The sequence below is a fragment of the Gallinula chloropus genome (assembly GCF_964237585.1).
Source record: "Gallinula chloropus genome assembly, chromosome: 4".
Lineage (NCBI taxonomy): Eukaryota > Metazoa > Chordata > Aves > Gruiformes > Rallidae > Gallinula > Gallinula chloropus.
In genome coordinates, this window is record NC_140088.1 from 5,863,928 (window position 1) to 5,887,465 (window position 23,538).

Genomic DNA, 23,538 nt, shown 5'->3' on the forward strand with positions numbered 1-23,538 from the left:
AGTCCCAGACACAAAGCTGGAGCTTGGACTTCAGTCACTGTTTGCAAGTCAGGTGGTTGGGGTGGGGTTTGATTTTTGTAAAATTTGTTGGAGATTGGTTTTTTTGGTGTTTTTACAAATACTCAAAGTCTGGTGAAATTACATGCCTCTAAAAAGAAAGCAACTCTTACATGCCCAACAACCTGCTAAATGATGGCAGCAAGGTTACCCAGAACCCTGCTTCCTTTAAGTAGGTTTTGAACTGGCCAAGAACTGATCAGATCTAACTTTTGAAGCTGCTGTCTGCCAGCAGACGCAGGAGAGGGTAAAAATGGGTACAAGAAGTGAGGGCCAGACAGCACACCTCTCCTGTCCTTCACCCAGCAGCTGGGTGCTAGCAGAAAGCTCTCAGTGTGTAAGGGCCACAAAATGTTAGAAAGCATAAGTGAAAGGCAGAGAGGTTTGGGAAAGGGGCAGGAAGGCAAGCAGCTGTAGTGAACAGGAAAGCCTTCCCTGTAACAAACCTGTAATAAGAATTCAGCATTTCCAGCTCTCACATTATGACACACCAGGTGCCATGGGTTCTTGCTCCTATTGCCAGAAACTGGACAACAAAAGATGGTAACCTACTACTAATCCTATGAGTAACTGAATACTGGGTGGCAAAGTTTCTGTTGTACGTTTAATGGCTTCAGCCTAGCTGATGAATCAGATGCATGTGACTTACTAGGCATTAAATAAGGATGAAAACTGCTTAATAAGTATTAAGGCTTTAAGCTCTTAAACTGTTTCAGCGATTAGGTTTAAGTCACCAAAACTCTGGCTCTGAGCTTCTGGCCCCTGCTAAGTATCACAAACTAGAATTTACACAGTTGGGTAACTGAAAGGAACGGTACTTGGGTCAGTGAAATGCCTGGTGAAGTTGGGGGTAACTGCACTGCAACCTACAAGACGCTGCAGGTGTGGTAAACACTTGGAAGGAGGAGACCTCAGGACCTTCTACAGGTCAGTACACAAAGCCAGCAGATCCCTGAACGTGTTGCTGTTAGAGATTCTCTGAGCCCTGACTCTAACTCTTCCCAGCGTCACCACGCGCGGCGCGGAAACGCCAGCAAGGCCGTGGGCTACGTCAGGGCTGTGGTGAGCTGCGTGGACAGGGCCAGGCAGCCTCCAGGCCCAACAGCCCATCCTGCCCAGTTACACACACAGAAACAACACCTCACGACTACCACACACTGAATCCCACCCAGCTGGCACAAGGGACTCCTGATGCTGAGAACAGGGAAGACTGCATCGAGCCCAGCTAACAGGTCTTAAACTGCTCTCACACAATGGAGCATCAGGTCCCCAGCAGCTATAAAGCTCTTACACTATGTATATACCAACACTCTCCCTTTGATAGCATCACAGAAGCAATTCCCACCTGTTTTATCAAAAGACTGCACATTGTAGGTTCGTAGTTCTGCTGGCCCAGAAAGTCTTCCAGTATTTGGAGGATTAGGGAAAAATCTTTCTTGTCTTCGAGGAGGAGGAACTGGATCAGTGTAAGGCTCACCTAACATTGACAACAATCAATCACAAAAACAGGTCAGTGAAGATTTATTCCGCCCATTCCATACAATTTTAATTTTAGACCAGCAAAACCCTCTGGGTATCTTAAGCTCCTGTAAATATCCAAAGTGACTATTACTCAGGGGAAGCAAAGAACGCTTAAAAAAAACCCCAAACACAGGAATCCCACCAAGTGTGTGCTACAGTTTATACTCCTAAGGAGCTGCTAGAGAAAGTGCACTGATTTCTGGTTAGCATATAGCAGAATTTTGAAAGCTATGACTGCCAAAGTCATGAAGAGCTGGGCCTTGAAACAGAGGTTCAGCACAGCAACAGAGGTCAATGGCAGAATCAATTACTAGATGTCTTAAGCCTCTCTTAGGTAAGAGCACTGCTTTCCATTTCATGGTGCTGTACTGAGTTCTCCACCACCCTCCTTGCATCGTTATCTAGCAATCCATCCTGCAGCTACGAGTCAAACTGTGCCAGTGAGACTCAAGCGCAGGGGCGGGGTAAGAACACAGCCCAGGTCAAGGAAACAGGACTGCCTCCCTGCAGAAGCCTGTCAACAGATCCAATCTGGCAAGTGAGGAACTACATCCTGAGTGGACTTTGAGTTTTACAACCAGGCTTTCACACAGATGTGTAGCGACTACAAGATTGCTTGTAGTATCTAATAATTCAGGTGCTTTGTGTACTTTACCTAATCCTAAAATTTCTTAACTTGTGGCATTTTTGGTACAGATTATGCTCTATTACAGCTATGCAGGAAGGCTGTCCTTTCCCCTGCACTGTTTATTTGAGAAATACCAGCAGTATCCTCTTGGATTCATTTCCTTTTTGAAGTGACCACGTACAAGACGGATGTTTAGCTGAAGAAGTGAGAGCAAAGGCTGGTTTTGCTGTTAATTATCACAGAGGCAGTATCAAGATAAAAATTTGGACTGAAGAGGATGGATGACTGTACCCTGGCACACCTGTGCTCTTCACTGCTAGTGCCAATATATATTTATAAAGATAGCAGAGAAGCCTGAGTGGACTGTGCCACTCAAAGGGGTGGGGCAGGGGAAGCCCTGCTATTTAAAGCCCCTTTCCAGTGTAGTTTCAAGAAAACATTTCATATTTTTAAGCAAAAAAAAACCCTTTAATATAGACACTGCAAGTCAGTAACTCCATTTTTCCCACAGATCTGGTAGCTAAACAGGTTTTTATACCTTGTGGAGGTAGAATTATCCTGCGTTCTCTGTCCCAAGGAGGAGACAGCGATCCAGTATCTGACGGTGGTCTGTGGGGATCAGTTAATCTATCAGAACTCAGCTCTCCTCTTTCACTACCTGATTCATACATGGCAGATGGTCCTCTGGATCCTAAGTGAAGAAATGAGATGATAGTTATTTACCCAGCTATTTTAAATTCTTTATTATGGCTGTCTTCATTAAGTCTGGAAATAGTAAGATAAATCATGGAATGCCAACACTGTCAAGATACAAGAGGCACATGGCTTCACAGGACTCTCCAGCTGTCTGCTGAGGACCAGTTATGTTTACTAGCAGCATTTAAAAGGTCTGTTTGGAATGAAGAAGTCTAGTTCAACCAGAGTGCAATCTACAGTACCTGCAATTTAGAAAAGAAATTAAACCACCTAAGAGTTTCAGTTAAGCTGAATCAGAGAAACTAGCACCTCAGTGGTATTTCATCTCAGTGCTACAAGACCTGCTGCTAATCAAACTGAAAATCAGCACACTGAAAGTTAATGCCTTCATCATAAGAAAACATCCACATTACATCCAACACTCTTATGGTTCTTTATTCAAGAAAAGAAGGTAAGAGAAGACCAGGTCAACACATCACCAAGTGCAAGAGAAACTTGTACCAAGGAGTCATTTTAGGTTGCAAACTTCCTTCACAATAGATTTGGTCTCAAAAATGACTGAAATACTGAATTCTGCTGTCATTCTCCAAATCTCCACCCTAAAATTCAACCTAAAATTTGAAGCCATTTTGTGTCTTGTGCAAAGCAGGACGAGCAGCACTGTAACTGCTCTGGACCAGGCATTATTTAAACACACCATTTGTTTCACCTGCCCGAGTTACATTAGTGCCCCACTGAGAGATGGTCTCTTCCCTCACTAATCCTGCATCCTGATATCCAGTTTTTACTCTTCCTCACCCAGCCTCAGCTGAGTTACCATTTAAAGATACATTGGACACCCCTGTTTGACTACTTACTGTCTCTACAGAAATATATTGTCAAGTATGATTTTGCTTGTGTGCAGTACTTGAAGATTCAGTTTCAAGCTTCTCTGACTTGGAGAATGCATCAAGGTTCATAGGCAGCTGGTTATGCCTCTTACAAAGAATTCAAGTAAATAAACAGTCCATGCTGTTTTTTTAAAAAATTAATGTTGAGTAGTGAAATCCTTATAGAAGAGACATTTAGACATATTTTCCATTAAATAAATAAAGGTTTCAACATTTGTAACAGTAGTAGTAGTTTAAAATGTAGCTTCTTTATTACCTGCAACAGATGCTGAACCCCACTCTAGCATTTGTCTATGCTACTTCCATCAGCATCAAAGGTAAGAAGGAACAGTGCTTTCCTTCCCTTACAATCAGTAACAACATGGCTTACTTTCACCTACTCTTCAATCTCTGAATTTTACTCCTTACACATAACTGTCCTGTCTCCTTTTGCCACTAGGGAAGAAACTGTCTCCATGCATAATGACTGCCTCAAACTTAGCATAAATTTTCTGAAATTTCTGATATCATGATCCACAATAAAACTGTCTCATGTTTTTGACAATGCAGGTACCCTCTCCTCACTGACTGTAGACCAATGAGATGAAAGTGACAGCATCCTTTCTTCAGAAGACTAATCAACTTTTATTCACTTCAAAACCTGAAGTTTGTTTCACCAGAACCCCATTTGTCCAAGAAATAAAACAGGACTAAGTTTGGCTTTTCACTTGTCTCAATCTGTGCTTCTAAAGTGAATCCACTGATTAACCTACCAGTAATAACTACATTTTCCATTCTACTGTTACACACTGAACAGCTTTAGAAGCAAGTTGAAAGACAGGAAGAGTTTGTCCAATTAACTGTTCATATTGAATTGATTGGTTTAATACTTTTTGTCACCAGCAAGAGGAAAAGGTGTGACAGGTTTATAGTAGAGGAGAGAGAAATCCAGAATAGATACATTTTCAAGTTTAAGAATTGTACCTCTTCCTCCTCCTCCTCCTCCACCTGGAAGCATAGGTGAAAGCCTTAAAGGACCCTCCAATAAAGTTGGAGGGGAAAGAAAAGCTCTTGTTTCAGATGAAGGCCGGCCCATTGGTGAGGGTCCATATGGGGAATGCTCTGGAATAGTTAAAACAAAATACTCAAGTTCACAATATTTAGTTTAGCAGGCTGTATAAAGTAATTAACTTGTCAGGTGAAGCTTAAAACTCAATTGTGTAAGTGAAATGAAAACTGTGCTCTGATTACCACACGTATCATATTCCCAGTCTGCTCTCATCGATGGTACAAACACCCAGTCTCAAAAAAATCACTCAGCATGACCTAGAGTCACTTATGACCAATTAATTTTTTTTAAAATGGCTGTTATCTGCACATACACATGGCCAAGACAGTTTTCAAATGATTACATATGTGTGGTCTTGGGAAACAAAAGCATAAATCAAAAGAATTAGGCTCTATTTTACAGTTCAGTACTGTACCTCTGCCAAACGGTCTCACTGGAACATCAAGAGCATAAGGATCTTTTTCTAAAAGGTCAAGTTTAAATTCATGTTCAGTTAATCTGCAAACAAACAACACAAAAGTAGTAAATAACCAAGAAGATGTACCTCTTCTGCATGGTTTTCTGCTAGGCCTTGTACTCAAAGGGTTAATGAAGAGGCAAGGTATTCTATTCCTTAAATAAAAGGCAAAGGATGTCACAGAACTCTGAAACTAAGAATTCCTCACACCTAAAGGTTCCTCTCAGCCACCAGCACAGTCTTTACTGCTGAGATAAGCTGCAGAAAATCATTAGGTAACCATGACATCTGGCTGATACACAGTTATTTAAAAACAAACAGAACTCAACCCCCCCAAAAACCTTTGAACTCTGCTTCTTTCCTGAAACATTTCAGTAGTTGGCACAGTTCTCACATTCTTGCTTTCTTGCATGCTATCATTAAGGAATGCCCATATCACTCCCCTTCTTTCAGAACTCCAACGGATTGCTGTGCTCCCCCTGCCCTCTTTGGGCCACAACTGATTAAACACAGGTCTAGAAAATACCAAGTTGCATAAATCCAAAACATACTTAGAGATCAAACTGCATTTTTGCTTAGAATTACATCAGGACAGCACTTACTTTTGCCTGTTATGTGCATTTTCTTTTTTTATATCATTGAGGTGTCTTTCAGCTGCCCGAGCTGTCAGCTGTGGGGAAGGACAAAAAAAAAAGGATAAAACAGATGCTTAGATATTGCTATTTATTAATTAAGTGCTTCACACATACCACAGGTCCTAGATCCAAGGCATTTTTTTCTAGGCCAAGCACATGAACTGTATTTTCACAAGAAATGACTTGTGTACAAAGTTTCTGAAACATACATATCAGTCTCACATCAAATGAGATGAAAAGCTCTATTACCCAAATTTTTGAGGAATGATACAGCTTTCCTACAGGTTCTTAAAACTGCAGAAGTTAAATTCTTTGGCTGCAGCTACTTTGAAACAATCTACAGATTACTGACAAGTTTTCAAGTCTCAAGTTTTCTTATATAAGAAAGTTTTCTGTTAAAATCCTGTAGTTAAAAACTGTAAAATTGTGGCCATGAAACGCCACAGCTTTTAACAGGATCCCATCTTACACAAGCCATTCTGTGAAACTGAAGAGTGTATTAAGTCAGGAGATATTTTAAAGTTTCCTGTTTGGAAAAAAGGTAAAAATGGATTTTGTAGCAAGATTCTTAGGAAGCTGTCAGTGGAACATGCTGTTCTCACAGGACATAATGTCTTCTATTAGTAGATAAAAGGAATGAACTACATCCAGGGAAAATATTAAAATGGCATTGAAACAAAGCCAAAAGCTTTTATTATTAGCAAAAATGTCACATACTTATTAAATGGTAACATGTTATTCCAGCAGACTTATTGCTACAGCAAATAATATTGTAATGTCATTCTACCATGCTCACAGGTATCTGGCTTAATCATTCCAACTGGTTTATATGACAGAAGTATTTTTAACATGCTTTTGTGTATTTCTGCAAGAAATACGTATGTTGAAAGGTGACAGGCTAATTTTGATCATCTGTTTTTAATAAGAAACACAAGAAGGACAAAGGAAGAAGGAAGATTCAGAAAGTTCACAAAATTCAGTACCTGGAACTTACCCAGTTATCGTGAGCTTTTTTCTCATGTGACGTGATCTGGGAATGAGAGATTCATTTGATCATTATTCATCTAAAAAAGAAAACCTGAGAATACACCCTTCTTCATAAATTTAATGTGTGTGGATAATTCATGAGACATCTACACTTAAAATTTAACTCTCTAATAAAGTTAAGAGCCTGGTGCTCTCTGCTGTGAAACTGTGTCAGTCAAAACCAGATGGAATTAAGAAGGGGAGAGAGGGAAGAAGAAGGTAGAACAACCCCCCACCCAATAAAAACAATCCAAATACTGTATCACATCCTAACTGAAAGTGGTATTTCAGTTGCAATAACATCACTCCTACTTGGTGTACATGCCAAGTAGCACAAAGCACATACCTGGTTCTGGTAAGAACGAATGGTTCTTTCCAGCTCTTCTTCAAGGTCTTTCGCTCGCTGTCTGTAACAGAATTGGGATTTATGACATCGTAATAAAATGTGGAGGAAAGTCATTTCAAAAACAGGAAACAGAATGCTAAGCACAAGGTATTAATTACATCCAAAAAGACAGTGCTGTCACTTAGGCCCAAGTGATACATAAAATTTATAGGAGCAGTGGAAAATGCAGGCCCTAGATGAGTGCAAGCAGGAATGTAAACAAGAGAAGGGAACAAAAGAACCCCAAACAAGATTTCCTTGACTTTTCAGTGGTCTGTGATATGCTTCCAAAGAAAGGATACTTCTCTGCATACATCCCTAAAGGCCAGGCTCACCCAGCTCAGCAAGTCACCATTACCTCAGTCAGCTGCAGGGATCAACACCCGCACTGCGGTTATCACCGACCACGGACCGCACGATGCCGCCCGCGCTGCCAGCTGCCCTGTGCACACCCTCTCTAGGTGCTACACTCTCCCAGCAAGTGGGACAAAGGCACAGTCATTGTTTAGCTATCCTCCACCTGCAGCATTCATATTCTCTCTAAAATTAAGAGGTCTGCAAAGTTCATGTTCTGAGTAAATCGAGAAGGGATGGATTCTGTCCTCCTGGGTGAATACTGAAGAATGTCTAACAAGGACTTTACAGTCTAGAAAGGGTGAATTTATGTAACTCTTCAGGAAGCATTGTTGATCAGTATTGTTCTGAGTCAATGCTCCCATAAACATCCAAGGAAGATGGGGAATACACATTACAGGCTGAAGAATTCTGCCATACTTCGAGAAACCACAGAAACGAACCAGAAGTGCACAGTCTGTGTAATGCAAAACAGGGTGAAGCAGTTAAAGCAGCTACAGAAAAAGATTCCTACATCACAGTATTTTAGTATTTTCTTTGACAAGACTAGAGATACAGCAATAGAATAACTATACAGCATAAATATAATAGGATGTATAGGAAAACTGATCATCACAACATTCTCTTAACTTCGTACTTTTAACCTGAGTTTAGTAAAGGGAACTAGATTAGGGAGGCACTTCTACCACTCCATGAAAGCTAACGTGCCAATACAATTAGTATTCTAAAGGAAGAAAAGCTGCTAGTGATCTTCCATACCCAAAAAACAAAGCAAAAACTCCTTCAGTATGTATTACTACACATAAACTATTATGTTTCCTTTGTCTGTGTGTGTGTTACACAGAGACTAGAAGAAAACACATTCATTTTAACTCCCCTTTATTGACTTTGGAAAGTGATAACAGCAACTAAAATCTGTAGTTACCTGTAGCTGTTTAGTTCTTCAGCAGCATGATTAATTCTCTCATCTACTTTAGAAAGCTTTTCTTCCTTCTGTAGGCGTTCTCTCTCTTCTACTGTCAGCTTCCTTTAAGAAACATCAAAAATTATGGTTAATTCTGTTTCAAGTCAGCAATTTTGTAGTTGGTCTGCCAAGAAAAAGGTCTCATATTATTTAGGCATAATGAATACATGATATTTATCCAGATAAAAGAGTTTTATTGACAACTTTTGAAGTGGCATAAATAGCCCTAGTTTGTATTCATATTAGCTTATTCAGTTCATGAATTATGCTATATGAAACAAGACTATCACTATTCCTAAAAGGAATCTGAAGAAACACTCCATGTTATCAAAGAATACTTCTGTTTGGGTGACAAGGGAAGGAAGCAGCAAACCACATTCTAGACCACAGACCATGCACAAGGCAATTCTAAAGAACACACAGAGATACTACTGCTGCTGCCTACAGTCCTGAATGGATAAATTGGTCATTTCCCTGTAAACAGCAGTTATTAGCAATTAACTATCTAAATTACAGACCTTTTGAACACGATTTAAACTTAGTTTCTACTCAATCTTTGTTTCCCACTTTTCCATTTTGCATGTTTGAACACATTAGCTTTTTAAAAGATGCCTTGTTAATGCCAGTGGCCTCCTTTGTTCTGCTATCCCCACACACTTTTGGTGTTTCTAAAACCTTTGATAAGCAGCAAACATTTGCCTAGCTTCAGTATGGCATTTTTAAGTATCATCCACACAGTCTGCAAACATTTTTCCTTTCTGACTGCCCATTATAGCTTCTTTTTAATGGGTTTCCCCTCCCCACCCCCTTAAAAGTCAATTGTTAATGCAGTGGATTTCTAGGTTTTGTTGTATGTACAAAGATGCCAAATATACACACATATATATATATCCACTGAAGAGCAGATTATTCAAAGTAATACTTTAAAGAGGTCCTGCACACTGCTCAGTACAGGATCAAGACACAGGCTGCTTCCCTTGCTGCCTTAAAAATTATGACTGCTCCTTGAAGAAGTAATTTCTGGCTAGTAGAACACTGATTTTATCATTGTGCCCTGAAATTATGTTCCCACTCCCTCCCTGCCCCATCACACACATTTCTGAAGGTTACTACAAGGTTACTACACGTCCGATTCCATCCCAATCAATTTGATTTCTAGTCCTTAACATATTTGTGCTTTCAATCATTAAATCATAATCCCTACTATGATCCTGACTGGGAGGCAGACAGAAGATGAGGGCTGTAATTTCTTACTTGGTGAGGAAAGCCTGATTCACAGGGGTTCTGTGTTGCTTACTGGTATCAGCTTGCTTACGTTTTAACTCTTAAGCTTAGTTTAGTATGTAATATCACTCCTCTGCTGACACTGCTAACTCTTTACTACATAAAATGTAGTTATCTTTCTTTCAGCAACTTTGGTATCTATACTACATCATAGCTTAATTTAATTTAATTTAAATATATGAATAATCAAACTTTCTAACTTTCCTCACCTGATTACAGAGATTAAAAATGCATTACTTCTTGTTTTGTCTTCATTCCTGTACTTACTTGTGGAAAAATCCCCTAATGATATACCACTACTTTCATGGAAACACCTATAAAAATACTGTGATCACAAATGCACACAAAGGTGCAGCATAACAGAGCTTCCACAATCCAAAAGACTCTGGAAAGCAATATGCAAGTTTTCAATCATTTCTCAGCCCAAAATCAAAGGGTTACAGTCAAATCAAACAGCAAGCATTGAATATATATAAAAGAGGAAACAGCACCTGTGTAGTTTCATTTCATTTTCCTGGTAAAGCTCTGTCATTACTTTAAGTTTCTGCTGAAGCTTCTGGACTTCACTTTCAAAGCGCTCATTATCAGACTGCAGGGAGGCTTGTTCCCCTCGAAGGTTTTCTACACGTTCTGTCATTACATTGGGACAAAGCACAACTCACAAAATTGAAGTATTTCCAGTTATTTCAGGATATAAAAACTCTGTAAAAACTTTTAATCCCATATTGACTTAATGTAAGTCATGTGTTAATACCTGTAAATAGATTTTTACACAAGGAGCAGTGTTGCTCCTTTTGATGGGAACCCAGCACCTATAGTCTCCACCTGCCCAAGCACAGCTCTGAGTGTACAGGCAGCCTTTGCTCCAAACACTACAGCTTCTTTGGAAACAATGCTGTTTGTAATTCATGATAGGAATTCTCATGTGGGGTTCTTAGTACAGCAGTTATTCTAGTAAAGGAGTAAAGTCGATACCATTATACACTCCTGCACATCTACCCACATGAGATCTTGCTGAGTAGCCTAAAGGGATAACTTGGTACCTTATCTTTGCAAATTAAAAATCAGTCCTGTCCCTTTTCCTATTTACTCCTCCTAAGCCTCTCTAACACAGAAAGCTTCAAGTTTGAATCTCTTAGGAAACAGGGTTGCAGCTAATTTGAAAAACACACTAGCCAGAGTCCATTTAAAGGACTATTAAAACCTGAAAAATACAGTTTTACAGAGCATTTCATCACCCTCATAACAAAGTACAGTACACTCAACTGTGATGGCTACTCTGCTGTCGGTTATCTATGAATGCAAAGACAATTACAGGCTTCAATTTTAATTACAGTGGCAATGTTTTAATTTCATGAGGTTTAATTCAGTATGTCCTATGCAACAAAAAATTAAAAACAAACAAAACCCAGAGCAAGATGCTTTTAGGTTCAATTCTCTAAAGGCAGTATTTTGGACTTTAAGAAATATGGAGCTTGCATCCATTACAAACTAATTACAATTAATTAAAATAACATTGGTAATAGATAGCTTCAAAATTTACATTAAAACTCCATTGTTTCATGTCCAGAAATTATGTAAAGGTATAAAATATTTATCACCACTTTGTCCACGTACTTCCAAGATGCTACAACTTTACAGCTATAGAACAGTTCAGAGTATAACAAAGTCTGCAAATGGTGCTTCAATTGCTTTTTTTTTTATTTAAAACAGGTAAGCAACTTAAACTCCAACAGGCCTTAAAAATAATTAAGTAGAACTATTCATGTAAGCTTAATTCAGTTTTTATGAGAAGTAATACTTAGAGCCTGTAACATCATTTTACAAAAGCAGTGTATCTTTATTAGTATTAAGGGAAAACCAACATTACCTGCAAGTTCTCCTTTAGCTTTATTTTCATCAGAGAGTTTTGAATACAACTGATCCCTTTCTGTTTCCAGGGTCTTTAAACAAGCATTTAACTACAATCACAATTTAGGGGAAAAAAAAAAAAGCATTTTAAGAGACTAGAAACTGTTTGCATGCAAAAATACCTAATTAAGCATTAAAAGAGGTTGAACTGGAATGCTTGTATCTATATACAATTAAACTTACCCTAAAAACTTGCATATATTCCCTCTAGTTACCCCCTTCCCCACACAATTTCCATAAAACCACATACCTTTGCAGCATAGATCAGTTTCTTCACAGTTCGCCTTTGCTGATCATCTGATTGACAGAATGGAATCATACATCACATAAAAAGCACAAAAAAAAGGTTTATGACAGAGCTTCACACTATTATCTTTTCTTGGTATCCTATAAAAAAGCCATCCCAAACATACCATGAGAGGCAATGCATACTTGGAGGGGGGAGAAAGAGGCTGCACTTGTGTAGGGATACACCTGTATTCTGGTGCTTTGTTTGCCAATCAATCACACTCAGAATGCTCATGTTAGAAGTGGAATGCTGCACACACACTGGGATTTACTGGGATGTGCCCTAAGGCATAATCAGCACCAGCTAAGAAGAAGCTGCAGCAAGGAAAAGGAGAAATAAAGGCTCTTCTGTGCTGCTGTTTTGAGGGGACCCACAGCTACACCCATCTGACTCCCACACTACCATACAGCCTGCAACACCTAACACCTGTGTAAGGACAAGGGAGAAGAAATCAGGCTCTAAGGACCCACAGTGCTACAGCTGGGCAATAAAAGCAAGGTTTCCACCAAATGCAAAATTCCAAAAAACTTTTAAATTCACTGCTTAATACAAACATAGGCTAAAGGAATTCTGTAAGAGGCTGGGCACTGAGTCTTTACACTGCTCTATGATAAGATGTATGCATTAGCTATAGCCATACACTGCTAAATAGTAGCAGAGGTGGTTATTCTGGAGGCCTCCAAGCATCAGTTAACTGTCCAACACAAATAATATTGGGTGAGGTTTGAAAATCTGATTTCTACAAAGCTAATCTTTCAAATTCCTGAAAGTTTGTTGGATCTGTATTTCTAGAACATATATTATCTTAGTATTTAAGATGGAAATCTACACCAACCATACCTAAGTGCTCTCCATTCTCTGTTTCACCCTTTATATCTGTGTCCCAGTGATTGTCTTCAGCCTCCTCATCTTCTCTTATTTCTGAACTCCAGTCTTTCATCTTCAGTAAGTATTGTGTCAGCGACTAAGAACCAGCCCACACAAAACAAACAGTAGAATAAAGGCAAGCAATGAAAACATAGTTACCATTACAATTACTTTTTCATGATTTCTCTCCTTTATTTAGTTCTGTTAGTAGATTAAGGCAGCCCCACATACAGGATTCCAGATGTCTGATATGACTTGGGGTTTTTTTGCAGGTTAACAGGTGTAGCCTTGTGAAGATTTTTCAGGCAGCCAAGCACACATGCTTTTAGCAGGGCTTGTGTATATAAGGTACACTATGTGAGAACACACTCCCATCTCCCCCTCACCAAGTTTGAAAGAATGCACATACTCAAAACAGTATCAGAATTAAAAGTCTATTTCCTTATTTAAGGTGCTGGCTTCCAAGGCTATCAGACTGCTCCACTGTGCTGCTAAGCAACATCTTTTGCTTAGCAGGAAACAAGAGGTTAGAGGATGGAGACAGCAAACAAAAGCCCAAAACATCTCAGCTTAATGTGTATTAAGAGGAGGCTGTTAGACCTTCCTGGAACTCAATGATTAGCATCAGTCTGAATTAAGTGATTTAATGCTTGCTGTCATCATTTACCTTGACTTGACTCTCTTTGTTTTTCAGTACTTCTTCTATATCTGTTTTAGATGACTCAAACATCTTAGTTTGTTCATTTAGTTCACTAAATCGTTCACCCCATCCTTCTGCTTCTTGTAAAAGCTAAAAAAGGGAAGTATCAGATTAGCATGATTGTCTATTACAACCAAGAATCAAGGATGAATGCTACTTGAGTCTGTTATGTATATTACCTATACAGAAGCAGATTTTGAACCTCTCACCTATCAGTAAGAACTATCACAAATAGACTACAAGACAGTTAAGCCTTAAGAGGTGAAAAATCAGATTTCTATGTTACTGTTCAGCTTCAATAGCTCTCCATTGTAATTAGCTGTTAGGCTATTTTGACACATTTCTAAGAATAGTTTGGTTAATATTGCACTCAGTTTAGAAACCCTGATATGACACAACAATAAAATAGTGACAACTTGTGTAACAGTGACAACCTTGGAAAATAGATGGAGGAGTGAAGACTCCCCAGAATGCACACACACTTCTGAAGCTGTACCCGTGCCTTTCCAACCTAGGAGAGGTCGGTAAGGGAAACCTGGAAGCTCTTTAAACTCATGTGACTTGCAAGACTATATTATTTCTCCTACTCTCCTCCATGCACCTCCTGAAGTAATTTTTAGATTTTAATCTAAAAAAAGCTTCCCTTGTTAATGAAAGCGACAGCAACTCTGTGTAATCAACACCTACAAGTAGGTATCTGTAATTAACTGTGGTTAACTAGAAAGACAGGAAGATTGCAAAGCTACATTTTACAGACATTCCCACCTAAAATCTACTTTCCAGCAAAACTGGATCAGCACACTTCAGCACCAGTTCCTTAAAAATAGCCACCACAATGTGTTAACTGATTAAACCATGCCTTCACATGATGCAAATCTCTGTTGAGACAGAACATGCAGTATGAAAACACGAGGTACGGGGCAGAAAAGATTGTCTGAAGGTCTGCCAAAAGAACCACCAGCTTAAAAAGCAGTGAATGCACAGAAAGGAATATTAGGTTGATCAACAAGAACATAACAGCCAGGCATACTAAAAATAAAACCAGAAAACAGTAGTTAAACAGGGGAACTGCCATGCAAAAAGACAAGCAAGCCTGAGCGCTACTTATCAACGATAAACTAGAAGGCATAAACCAGGAAGTGTGTGACTAGAATTGGATGAACCCCACACTGCACCCATCAAGCAGTAAAAGCCATGTATGAATTTGCAGCATCATGCAGACCAGGTTATTACAGATAAACCAAAACCACTCTTTATGCAAATACTGCTCTGAAGATGTACACAGGCAACTACTTTTATCAGTAAATGTCATCCTCAAAGGGAAGCTAAACTTTAAGAGATTCCTTCTTCCTGAAGCCAAAGAGAAAATAAATTGACATGACTTTATATACCTTTAGGAATTACAATAGAGAGAGATAAGCAAGGATTTGCAGTAAGATAAAAGAGATATATCTTTTTCTAATGTTCCTGCAAAAAACAAAGCATGGAAAGTCTGGAGTTCGTTAACAGTTCCCTTGTTCAAACTAAAAGGCCCAATCCTCTCTCTGACACATCATAAATCTGAGACAGCACATCTGTGCACATCTGTTCGTGCTTAAGCTATGATGTGCCAGAAGATTATGACCCATTAGTGTAAATGGACAGAGGAAGAGAGTACTCTAGTTTCTGTGAACAAGTAACACCTTTGTTACCTTTTGAGCATAAGTGAAATTCCATCTTAAAAAAAAAAAAAGAAAGAAAAATAAAACTGGAATACAGATATTCTAATACAGCAAACTCACATGTTTACAGCAACTGTATGAAAGAAAATAGAAATTATCAGATACTCTCTCTTCTTTATCAGGTTCTATCACCTCTTACCAGGTTACTGATCTACTAAAAAGGACAGCAAAAAACCAACAAACACAATCATTCTCAAACTACTAAAAACTGCAACAAAGCTCAATTAACAACAAAGCAGCGTAGTCATTCATCCTAAACAATGTGGTCAAAGATCTACTATACACAGGTTATTTTATCTGAAAGAATTGCAAAATCCCTTGGTTTTGATCTAGGCACCTATAAAGCTAATTACATCATGGGAGTTGGTTTTACTGATTTTTTTCCTGGTTTTCCTTGATATAACATGATTGCTTGTAACTCAGAGAGTAATGATCAGCAGTATTATCTTACTCTAAGTACTATTTTTAATAAGAGGAAATAGATTAATTTCACAGACACACAGAAATAACTGGATTATTGCCATTTGAACTCAATAAATTACCAGAGGAAAGAAAAAAACCCCAAAATAAACCCCCCACCTCTCTATTAAAACTATGTGTACTGCTTCACATTTCAAATAAATCATCAAGACCAGATCCTTCCTCCTCACAGAAACATACAAAAAGGATGTATGGATTGAATGAAACACTATTGAAAGAAAGTGATTCTCAAACAACTTCATCTCACAAGGTAACACCCAAATCTACTGTTTCTCCAATCACAACACCAAATAAAATAGCTTCCTCTTTTTTTTTTTTGTAGTCACAAACAGGTACTCCTTCTAAAATAAAATACAAAGTTTTATTGATAACAGAGTTGTGGAGAAGTGCAATATTGATCCTGATTTTCTATTTCCAGTAACCTCCTCCTTTTTGCCCTGCAGTCAGGTAACTCTGATATACACAATGTTCTGATACAGAAGATGAAACCACTCCCCAGTTTTTTATAACTATGCAACAGTTCGGGTTGGGAGGGACCTTACAGATCATGTAGTTCCAACCCCCCTGCCACGGGCAGGGTCCCCCCTCCACTAGACCGGGTTGCCTAAAGCCCCATCCAACTTTACCTCTAATGTTGCCATGGAGGGGGCAGCCACAGCTTCTCTGGGCAGCCTGTGCCAGGGCCTCAACATTCTCACAGAGAATTTTCTCCTAGTATCTAATCTAAATCTCCCCTCCTTCAGGTTGAGGCCATTACTCCTTGTCTTGTCACTACATACCCTTGTAAACAGTTCCTCTGCATATTTCCTGTAGGCCCATTTATGTACTGGAAGGCTGCTATAGGGTCTTCCCTTCTCTTCTCCAGGCTGAACAAGCCCAACTTTCTCACGCTGTGTTCATAGGCAGGAGAGGTGCTCCAGCCCTCTGATGATCTTCAGGACTGCTAAAGATCAACAGGCCTGTACTTCTACTCCACCCACCTCTCCCTCAGCCACAGGGATCTATCAGGTTACTGTTCAGATATAGCAAAGAGTTTATCAGGCAGAAAAATAAGCACATACCCATAAAACAAAACAAAACAAACCCCTAACCACCAAAACACACAAGGTCAAAAACACTCCATGGAAGAGTTCACATTCATGGAGTATATTTTTTTTGTTTTGTTAGAAAAAAAATACCCAGAACAGTAAAACAAGTATTGCATATGCTGAGCATTATTTTAAAATGATGCACCTGCTTTGGGATCTGGCTACAGCACTGCAGAAAATAAAAAGCTAAAATTTGGGAAGTAACCACCTTTTCTGTCCCTTTGCATTACTTACCTGACTCTTCATTAATTCATCCATAGCACAGCTACAGTAAGCTTTTTACCTGCCTTTTACATACTCTGCAATTTCTTAATTTCTTTTGTTTTCTGGATCAAGTACAAGCCTCTGCCTCTGTAGAGGATCCTAGCCATGGGCTTGCACAAATCTTTCTCCTTTCTTCCAGGTCTCAGCAAATCTCACCAGTCTAACACTACCACATGCTCTCTTTGGCACCAAATTCCATGTGGGTTTTCCCACAAACTCATTATTAAATTTCTTTTAAAACCAGGACTATTTTAGACAAAGTTATTCCAACATAAAGTCATTTTAAAGCCATGCCCTCTTCCTCAGTCTGTTTACTAGAACACACACAGGTTATTAACAAACACATTGAGGGTGAGGTCCTTGGAGAAATCCTATTTGCATGGTAAGATAAGAAAACACAGCTACTTAAAGATAACTAAGAAGAACATACCTGTTTCTCACTTTCCTGGAGATGGCAGTTTTCCTCTATTGCATCTTGAACAGATGTCTTGAGTCTCTCTGTATTAATCTGATACACTTTGAGAGTGGACTTGGCCTAAGTGAAACAATAAGCATGTCATTTAACAGAACAGGTGAAGATGCAAGTATGGTCAAGGACAGTAAGAAAGCAAAGCAAAGGCAGGTAATTACTCCCCAATAAAAGCCAATCCCCATATGGAATCCAAAGCTGCCAGATCAAGTCACACCAAAGCAGGAAGCTGTACAAAGATTTTGGTTTACACACACAGCATATTACTCCTGCATCCTTAATAGACAAAACCCCAAAAAAACCAACCAACCACCAAAACAAACCACTAACTACACAGAGAACAGAGAAACTGCAAACATCTGAAAACAGAAACTATAAAAACTGAACATACCTCATCAATTTGTGACTGGATAGATTTTGCTTCATTCTCTAAAGACTCCACTCTCTTCTGATTTTCATCCACCTGAAAATTATTAATGGTCATATAGCTTCCTACACAGATTTTACTGAAAAGGTCAAGGCAATTAATAGTTATTTTAATTTTCAAATTGAGAAGACCCTACAGCCAAATAAGTAAAACAGCTTTTCTTCTTTTGAGTATTTTCTTTACGGGTGTCATTTTTTCTAAGATGCTACAGGGAACATGAGGGGAGACAAAGTGGGAAATGTAGGTTTTGTTTAAAAAAAAACCCAAAGAATATAGTTTGTCTTCTCCATAGATACACTTTCTGTGGGAATTTTTTTTTTTTAATTAATAGTAACAAAGACAGGAATTAATTTATTCTTACCAAGTTATCATTTTCTGATTGCTTAGATTTTTCTTCTTCCAGTTCTTTTTCTAGATTCTCTATTTCCTGGTTGAGTTCCAAGTTTGACTTGTTCAGTTTTTCATGCATTTCCTAAATCAAGTTGTTTTGACAGTTAACATAAAACATTTGACATATGAAGATGACAGGCATGTTTTAAATATGACAGCAAAGTATGTGCTACAAATTTCACCATATTATTTGAGAATAAATATCAAAAGTACTCTAGAGACTATCACACATTAACAAAACCTGTTACAATCAGGTCTATGGGGTGTGAGGTGCACAACAAAATATGTCTATTGTTACAAATTTTAGAGCCCCTTAGGTATCCTTCTTCATTTTTTGGAACTCTTTTACAAATATATTCTCAGTTGGGATAATATAATTTTTTGGGTTTTTTTTTTTTTACAACTATGCTCCAGTTGCCTGTAAAACATATTTGAATTAATTCTGATGTGGAAAAATAAAACAGCTTCATGCACTACTCTCTCTCTTCTAGAAACAGGAACTATTTACCTACTAAAAATTAAATACTACCTAATATGCCATTTGTTCTAGCATCAATAATTTTCAATGCAACTGTTACAACAAGTTTCTTAATTTAAATGCTTCATTCCTGCATCATTTTCAGTAATCCAGGACTAAAAAAAACCAATGATCTCAATTAAAACAATTAAGTTTGGGGGAAAGGAGGAGTGCTGTTATTTTTGTCGTCATGGGTTTGGGGTTTTTCCTTAATATGGGCAACATTTCCCTGAAATGCTGCTTTAAATTGTAGAGTTAACAACTTCCACTTATCTTTTTACCTCAAAAAAAGAGGTGTCTGTTGATTCTTTCGTAACGTCCTCATCTTTCAGAGACAGTTCCAAATCTTCAAACTGAAAAGGAAATACTTCATGTCAAAATGTATGCCAACCATCACTTAAGCAACAGCATTCATTTATGATGCTCTAGTCTGAAACACAGCCACCACTGCAGTGCACCTTGCTGGAAACCAGGAAAGCCTCAGCCCTAGTATATTATTCCAGTGGCATAAATAAGACATCTTAATGTTGTTTCCAGTGAATTGTATCATACCAAGTGTTAAAGGCAGAACTTGCAAACGCTGTAATTACACTTTGAAGGCACTGAGAGGAAAAAGGATCTGAAGAATCACTTTGAAAGGCTTTAAACATCTTCCTTTTGGATAAATCTAATACTGTAAATACCTGGCAAATTGAGCCCGTCTCTGTGACGCATCTGAAAACAATAAATGAGGACTATTACCTCTTTTTTGGAAAGGCTGAGTTTTTCAAGAATTCTGCATTTATCTTCAACAAGTTCAGCAATTTTACTGGCAAGCTGTTTCTCCCTTCCTAAAAAAGAAAAAAAAAAAGTCAGACAGTTAAGTGTTGCAATATCAAAATAAGGGAAAAAAAAGGGGGAAGTCATACTCTTAAGAAACAGTATGAAAAATAAGGCTTACCTACATAAAGGCGACTTCTAACCTGTAATAAAAAGAATAAATATTGAAAACTTTTGCATACTACCTGAAAACTGATCTTTTAATCTGTGGTTCCACAATCAGTTTCACTGTGGAACTGAAAAAAGGAATATAAACACAGACTGCTGTTAAAAACAGATGATCACACCCTCTGCTCAGACTCCTGTATGGGGGTGTTTGCCCTGTCCTCCCTCCCACTCTCATTAAAGAGACAGAAGAAGGGAAAGGAGGTTAGTTTTCACCTGCATTACTTTTATAACACAACTCAGTGTAGTCATCACATGCAAAGCATTAGTGGGTACACACAGACAAGAGAGTAGGGAAGGGGAGGGAGGGGGGAAGCTCCACACACCATCTCAGATTTAACTTTCTATGGGGAAAAAACCCCACACGTTGTAACACTTAATGGTTTGAGCTACAGCATGGGTACTACTGGATGAGCATCCTGCCCAGATGCAGCTCAGTGGCAAGTGCCATATCAGCAGCTGCCACAAGGGGCCTAGTTCCCTAGAATCAAAGTGTAACAAACCATGGGACAAAATCTGTCACAAACTGCCTGGACAAGAGATGCAGAACTTGACTGAACCCACGAAAACTTTCCAGCACAGCATTCCTCTCAAGACCGGGCCTGGATCACATATGCCTGATGTATAATGGGTCCCTTAGAGTTTTTTCCTGTTTCCTCTCCATTCAAAAGCCACAATATGGCCAAAGAGAAAGAGAAGGGGGGAAAAAAAATCATGAACACCTTGTCCTCTCCACACCCTCTGCTAAACCCCTCCACCACTAAAACAATCTCTAATTCTTCAAAGGGCAGTCAGTGCAGTCCCAAGTATGGATGACTGAAAGAGCTATCAATAACTTCTGTAACATCTAACGTGTTAGTGCAAGAGGAAAACAATACTAGAATTGCTGCTTGACTGATTGCAGCTAAAACACCTCTTTCATACCACCTACAGGGATGCTGCTAGAAAACACAACAACCCAAATCATAGATACATTAACTTATACAAATACATACCCCCTTCCAGACAAGCTGGAATGCTGCTGCTGAGTAAGGTGGCATTTTTCCCCATCTAAGTTGATGTTAAACCCCTAAAAATGCAGTTGCTTGTATCCAAAAGAACTAAACCACTATGCAGCCTATCTTCAACCATGGGCATCATTACACCTAGCACCAAAATCACACCCTGCCTATTTCAGGGTAAGCAAAAACTGGGGAGAAGCTGAACAGTGTTGAAGTACCAACACTGACCCCTTATCATGAGCAGGGAGAGCATGGCAGGCAGCTGTTATTATTCAGATCCTTACTTACTCAGAATAAAGACAACCCCTACCTCAAAAACATAATCCGACTTGAGCGTTAAAAGGTTTAGTACTGTATTTCTCAATCATCAGCTTAATGCTCACAAACAGCATGGTAAAATTGGTTCAGTGTTCCAATAAACAGAATCAAGGTCACTATCCAAAGAGTTAAAAAATGTCTCCCCTGATGGAAATCCATCTGGATTGCTTTTGCTTACAGTTGCTTTGAAAGACCTGAGCTGGTCTGGCTACAGCCAGAGATAACACACAGCAGTACATCCGCACCAGACAAGACCTCTGCATCTCATTAAAATAATGTAGGGGCTGACTTTGAGAGTCTGGTGTAGAAATTAAAAAGGGAAAGAAAAAGGAAGCCTTTTACTACCTCAAGTTCCACTGCATTTCCTCCAGAGACAACAGTCACTGAGTACACGTCCAAACACTTACTGCCTTGACAGAACAGCTCAATTTCTCTTCTAGAGGGATTCCAAATTCAATCACAACAGAATTAAAACTCTGAAGCATTGTGTATCTTGAATAGAGGAATAATTTCAACCCAAATCATTAACGGGCTCTACACATCTGTATGTAACTTGAACACTTACTGATTGATAACTTCTGTACAGGAAGAGGAACACTGTAAAGACTCCAACAATGCCAGCACAAATCACTATTTCCCATGGGAAACCATACAGATCAGGACCAGGTCTCATTTCTTCAGGCAGTGAAGCCACAGCCTGAAAAACAAAGTAGTAAGAGTCAACTGAAGGAAAATAAATCCATATGTTCAATGGAAATAGGCATGACAGTAAGAAAACTGTTAACCTTTTGATTTTTAAATTACACATTTACCAAATGAAGAAATAAAAACACATAAAAAGGGGAAAAATTTCATCAGGGTGTGACAATAACCAGATAAAACTCTGAAAACTTTTCCTGCTGGAGCTACCAATGATGGCAGATTCTCCTTCAGGCCAATCTACACGTTTCCCTGCTACAACAGCCAATGCAAACCATTACTTTATAATTTACTAGTCAAAGATTTGCTTGGTAGAAGAACCAGCCGGACCAACTTACTGCCGAGATAACACACTGAGCACAAGCCAGCGATTGCACAAGCTTTAAGCACAGGCTTTAGGTGGGAAAGGATACCCCTGCTCTCTCAAAGGCACCAGCTGCCTAAGGCGCCTCACACTGTGAGCAGGAACCTGCTACCGGCAGCAAAGTCTCGATTTCTGCAAACAACCGGCCCACCCCCGCCTCAAGCCCAGCGAGGGTGCAGGTGTGTGCTGGGGGATGACCTGCTGGAGAAGAGCTCAGTGGAGAAGGACCTGGGGGTGACAGGGTGGCCATGAGCCAGCAGTGTGCCCTGGGGGCTGAGAGAGACAATGGGATCCTGGGGGGCATCAGGAGGAGTGTGGCCCGCAGGTCACAGGAGGGGATCCTCCCCCTCTACTCTGCCCTGGTCAGGCCCCACCTGGAGTGTTGTGTCCAGTTCTGGGCTCCCTGGGATAAAAAGGACAGGGATCTCCTGGACAGAGACCAGAGAAGGGCTACAAAGATGATGAAGGGCCTGGAGCATCTGCCCTATGAGGAAGGGCTGAGTGAGCTGGGACTGTTCAGCCTGCAGAAAAGAAGACTAAGGGGGGACCTTATTAAAGTTTATAAATATCTGAAGTATGGGATGCAGGGGGAATTAGCCAGCCCCTTTTCAGTGTCTGTGGGGACAGGACAAGGGGCAATGGCTGCAAGTTGGAGCACAGGGAGTTCCACCCCAACATGGGGAAGAACTTTTCCCCAGTGAGGGTGAGGGAGCCCTGGGACAGGCTGCCCAGGGGGTGTGGAATCTCCTTCACTGGATTCAAGACCCGCCTGGACGCCTATCTGAGTGATACGTCCTAGGGAGCTGCTTTGGCAGGGGGGTTGGACCCGATGATCTCTCGGGGTCCCTTCCAACCCCTACAATTCTCTGATTCTATGGAACCAGGCAGCGCCCGCTTCGGCTTTCCGAGAGGAGAACCCGCCCGCTCCGGCGGGACCCCTCCCGGCCCCGCAGCTCCCAGCCGGCTGCCGGGCCCCGGACCCACGCCGGCGAGGCACAGCCCGGCTCTACGCCGCGTACGGGGTCTCTGTGCCGCTGCCGTGCGCTCGGTTGCGGGGCCGCTCCTCTGAGACCCCCGGCCTCTCTTGGACTCCGTTCCTCCCCC

The 23,538-nt window shown here is 39.9% G+C and overlaps 1 protein-coding gene across 1 annotated transcript in view; it reads right to left on the bottom strand.

Annotated features, from left to right (window-relative positions):
- The window catches only part of MIA2 (MIA SH3 domain ER export factor 2), a gene marked incomplete at its 5' end in the record, with an annotated part of 37,540 nt that overhangs the window by 2,901 nt on the left and 11,101 nt on the right, over positions 1-23,538 (bottom strand). The window contains 20 exons of the mRNA XM_084263774.1: positions 1,403-1,534; positions 2,745-2,897; positions 4,756-4,893; positions 5,256-5,338; positions 5,900-5,967; positions 6,927-6,962; positions 7,305-7,365; positions 8,623-8,724; positions 10,437-10,575; positions 11,816-11,906; positions 12,107-12,153; positions 12,986-13,109; positions 13,680-13,802; positions 17,696-17,800; positions 18,126-18,197; positions 18,523-18,633; positions 19,350-19,421; positions 19,810-19,898; positions 20,009-20,030; positions 21,937-22,068. Of these exons, the coding sequence (XP_084119900.1) occupies positions 1,403-1,534; positions 2,745-2,897; positions 4,756-4,893; positions 5,256-5,338; positions 5,900-5,967; positions 6,927-6,962; positions 7,305-7,365; positions 8,623-8,724; positions 10,437-10,575; positions 11,816-11,906; positions 12,107-12,153; positions 12,986-13,109; positions 13,680-13,802; positions 17,696-17,800; positions 18,126-18,197; positions 18,523-18,633; positions 19,350-19,421; positions 19,810-19,898; positions 20,009-20,030; positions 21,937-22,068 (1,900 nt within the window). The remainder of the gene's footprint in view (positions 1-1,402; positions 1,535-2,744; positions 2,898-4,755; positions 4,894-5,255; positions 5,339-5,899; positions 5,968-6,926; positions 6,963-7,304; positions 7,366-8,622; positions 8,725-10,436; positions 10,576-11,815; positions 11,907-12,106; positions 12,154-12,985; positions 13,110-13,679; positions 13,803-17,695; positions 17,801-18,125; positions 18,198-18,522; positions 18,634-19,349; positions 19,422-19,809; positions 19,899-20,008; positions 20,031-21,936; positions 22,069-23,538) is intronic.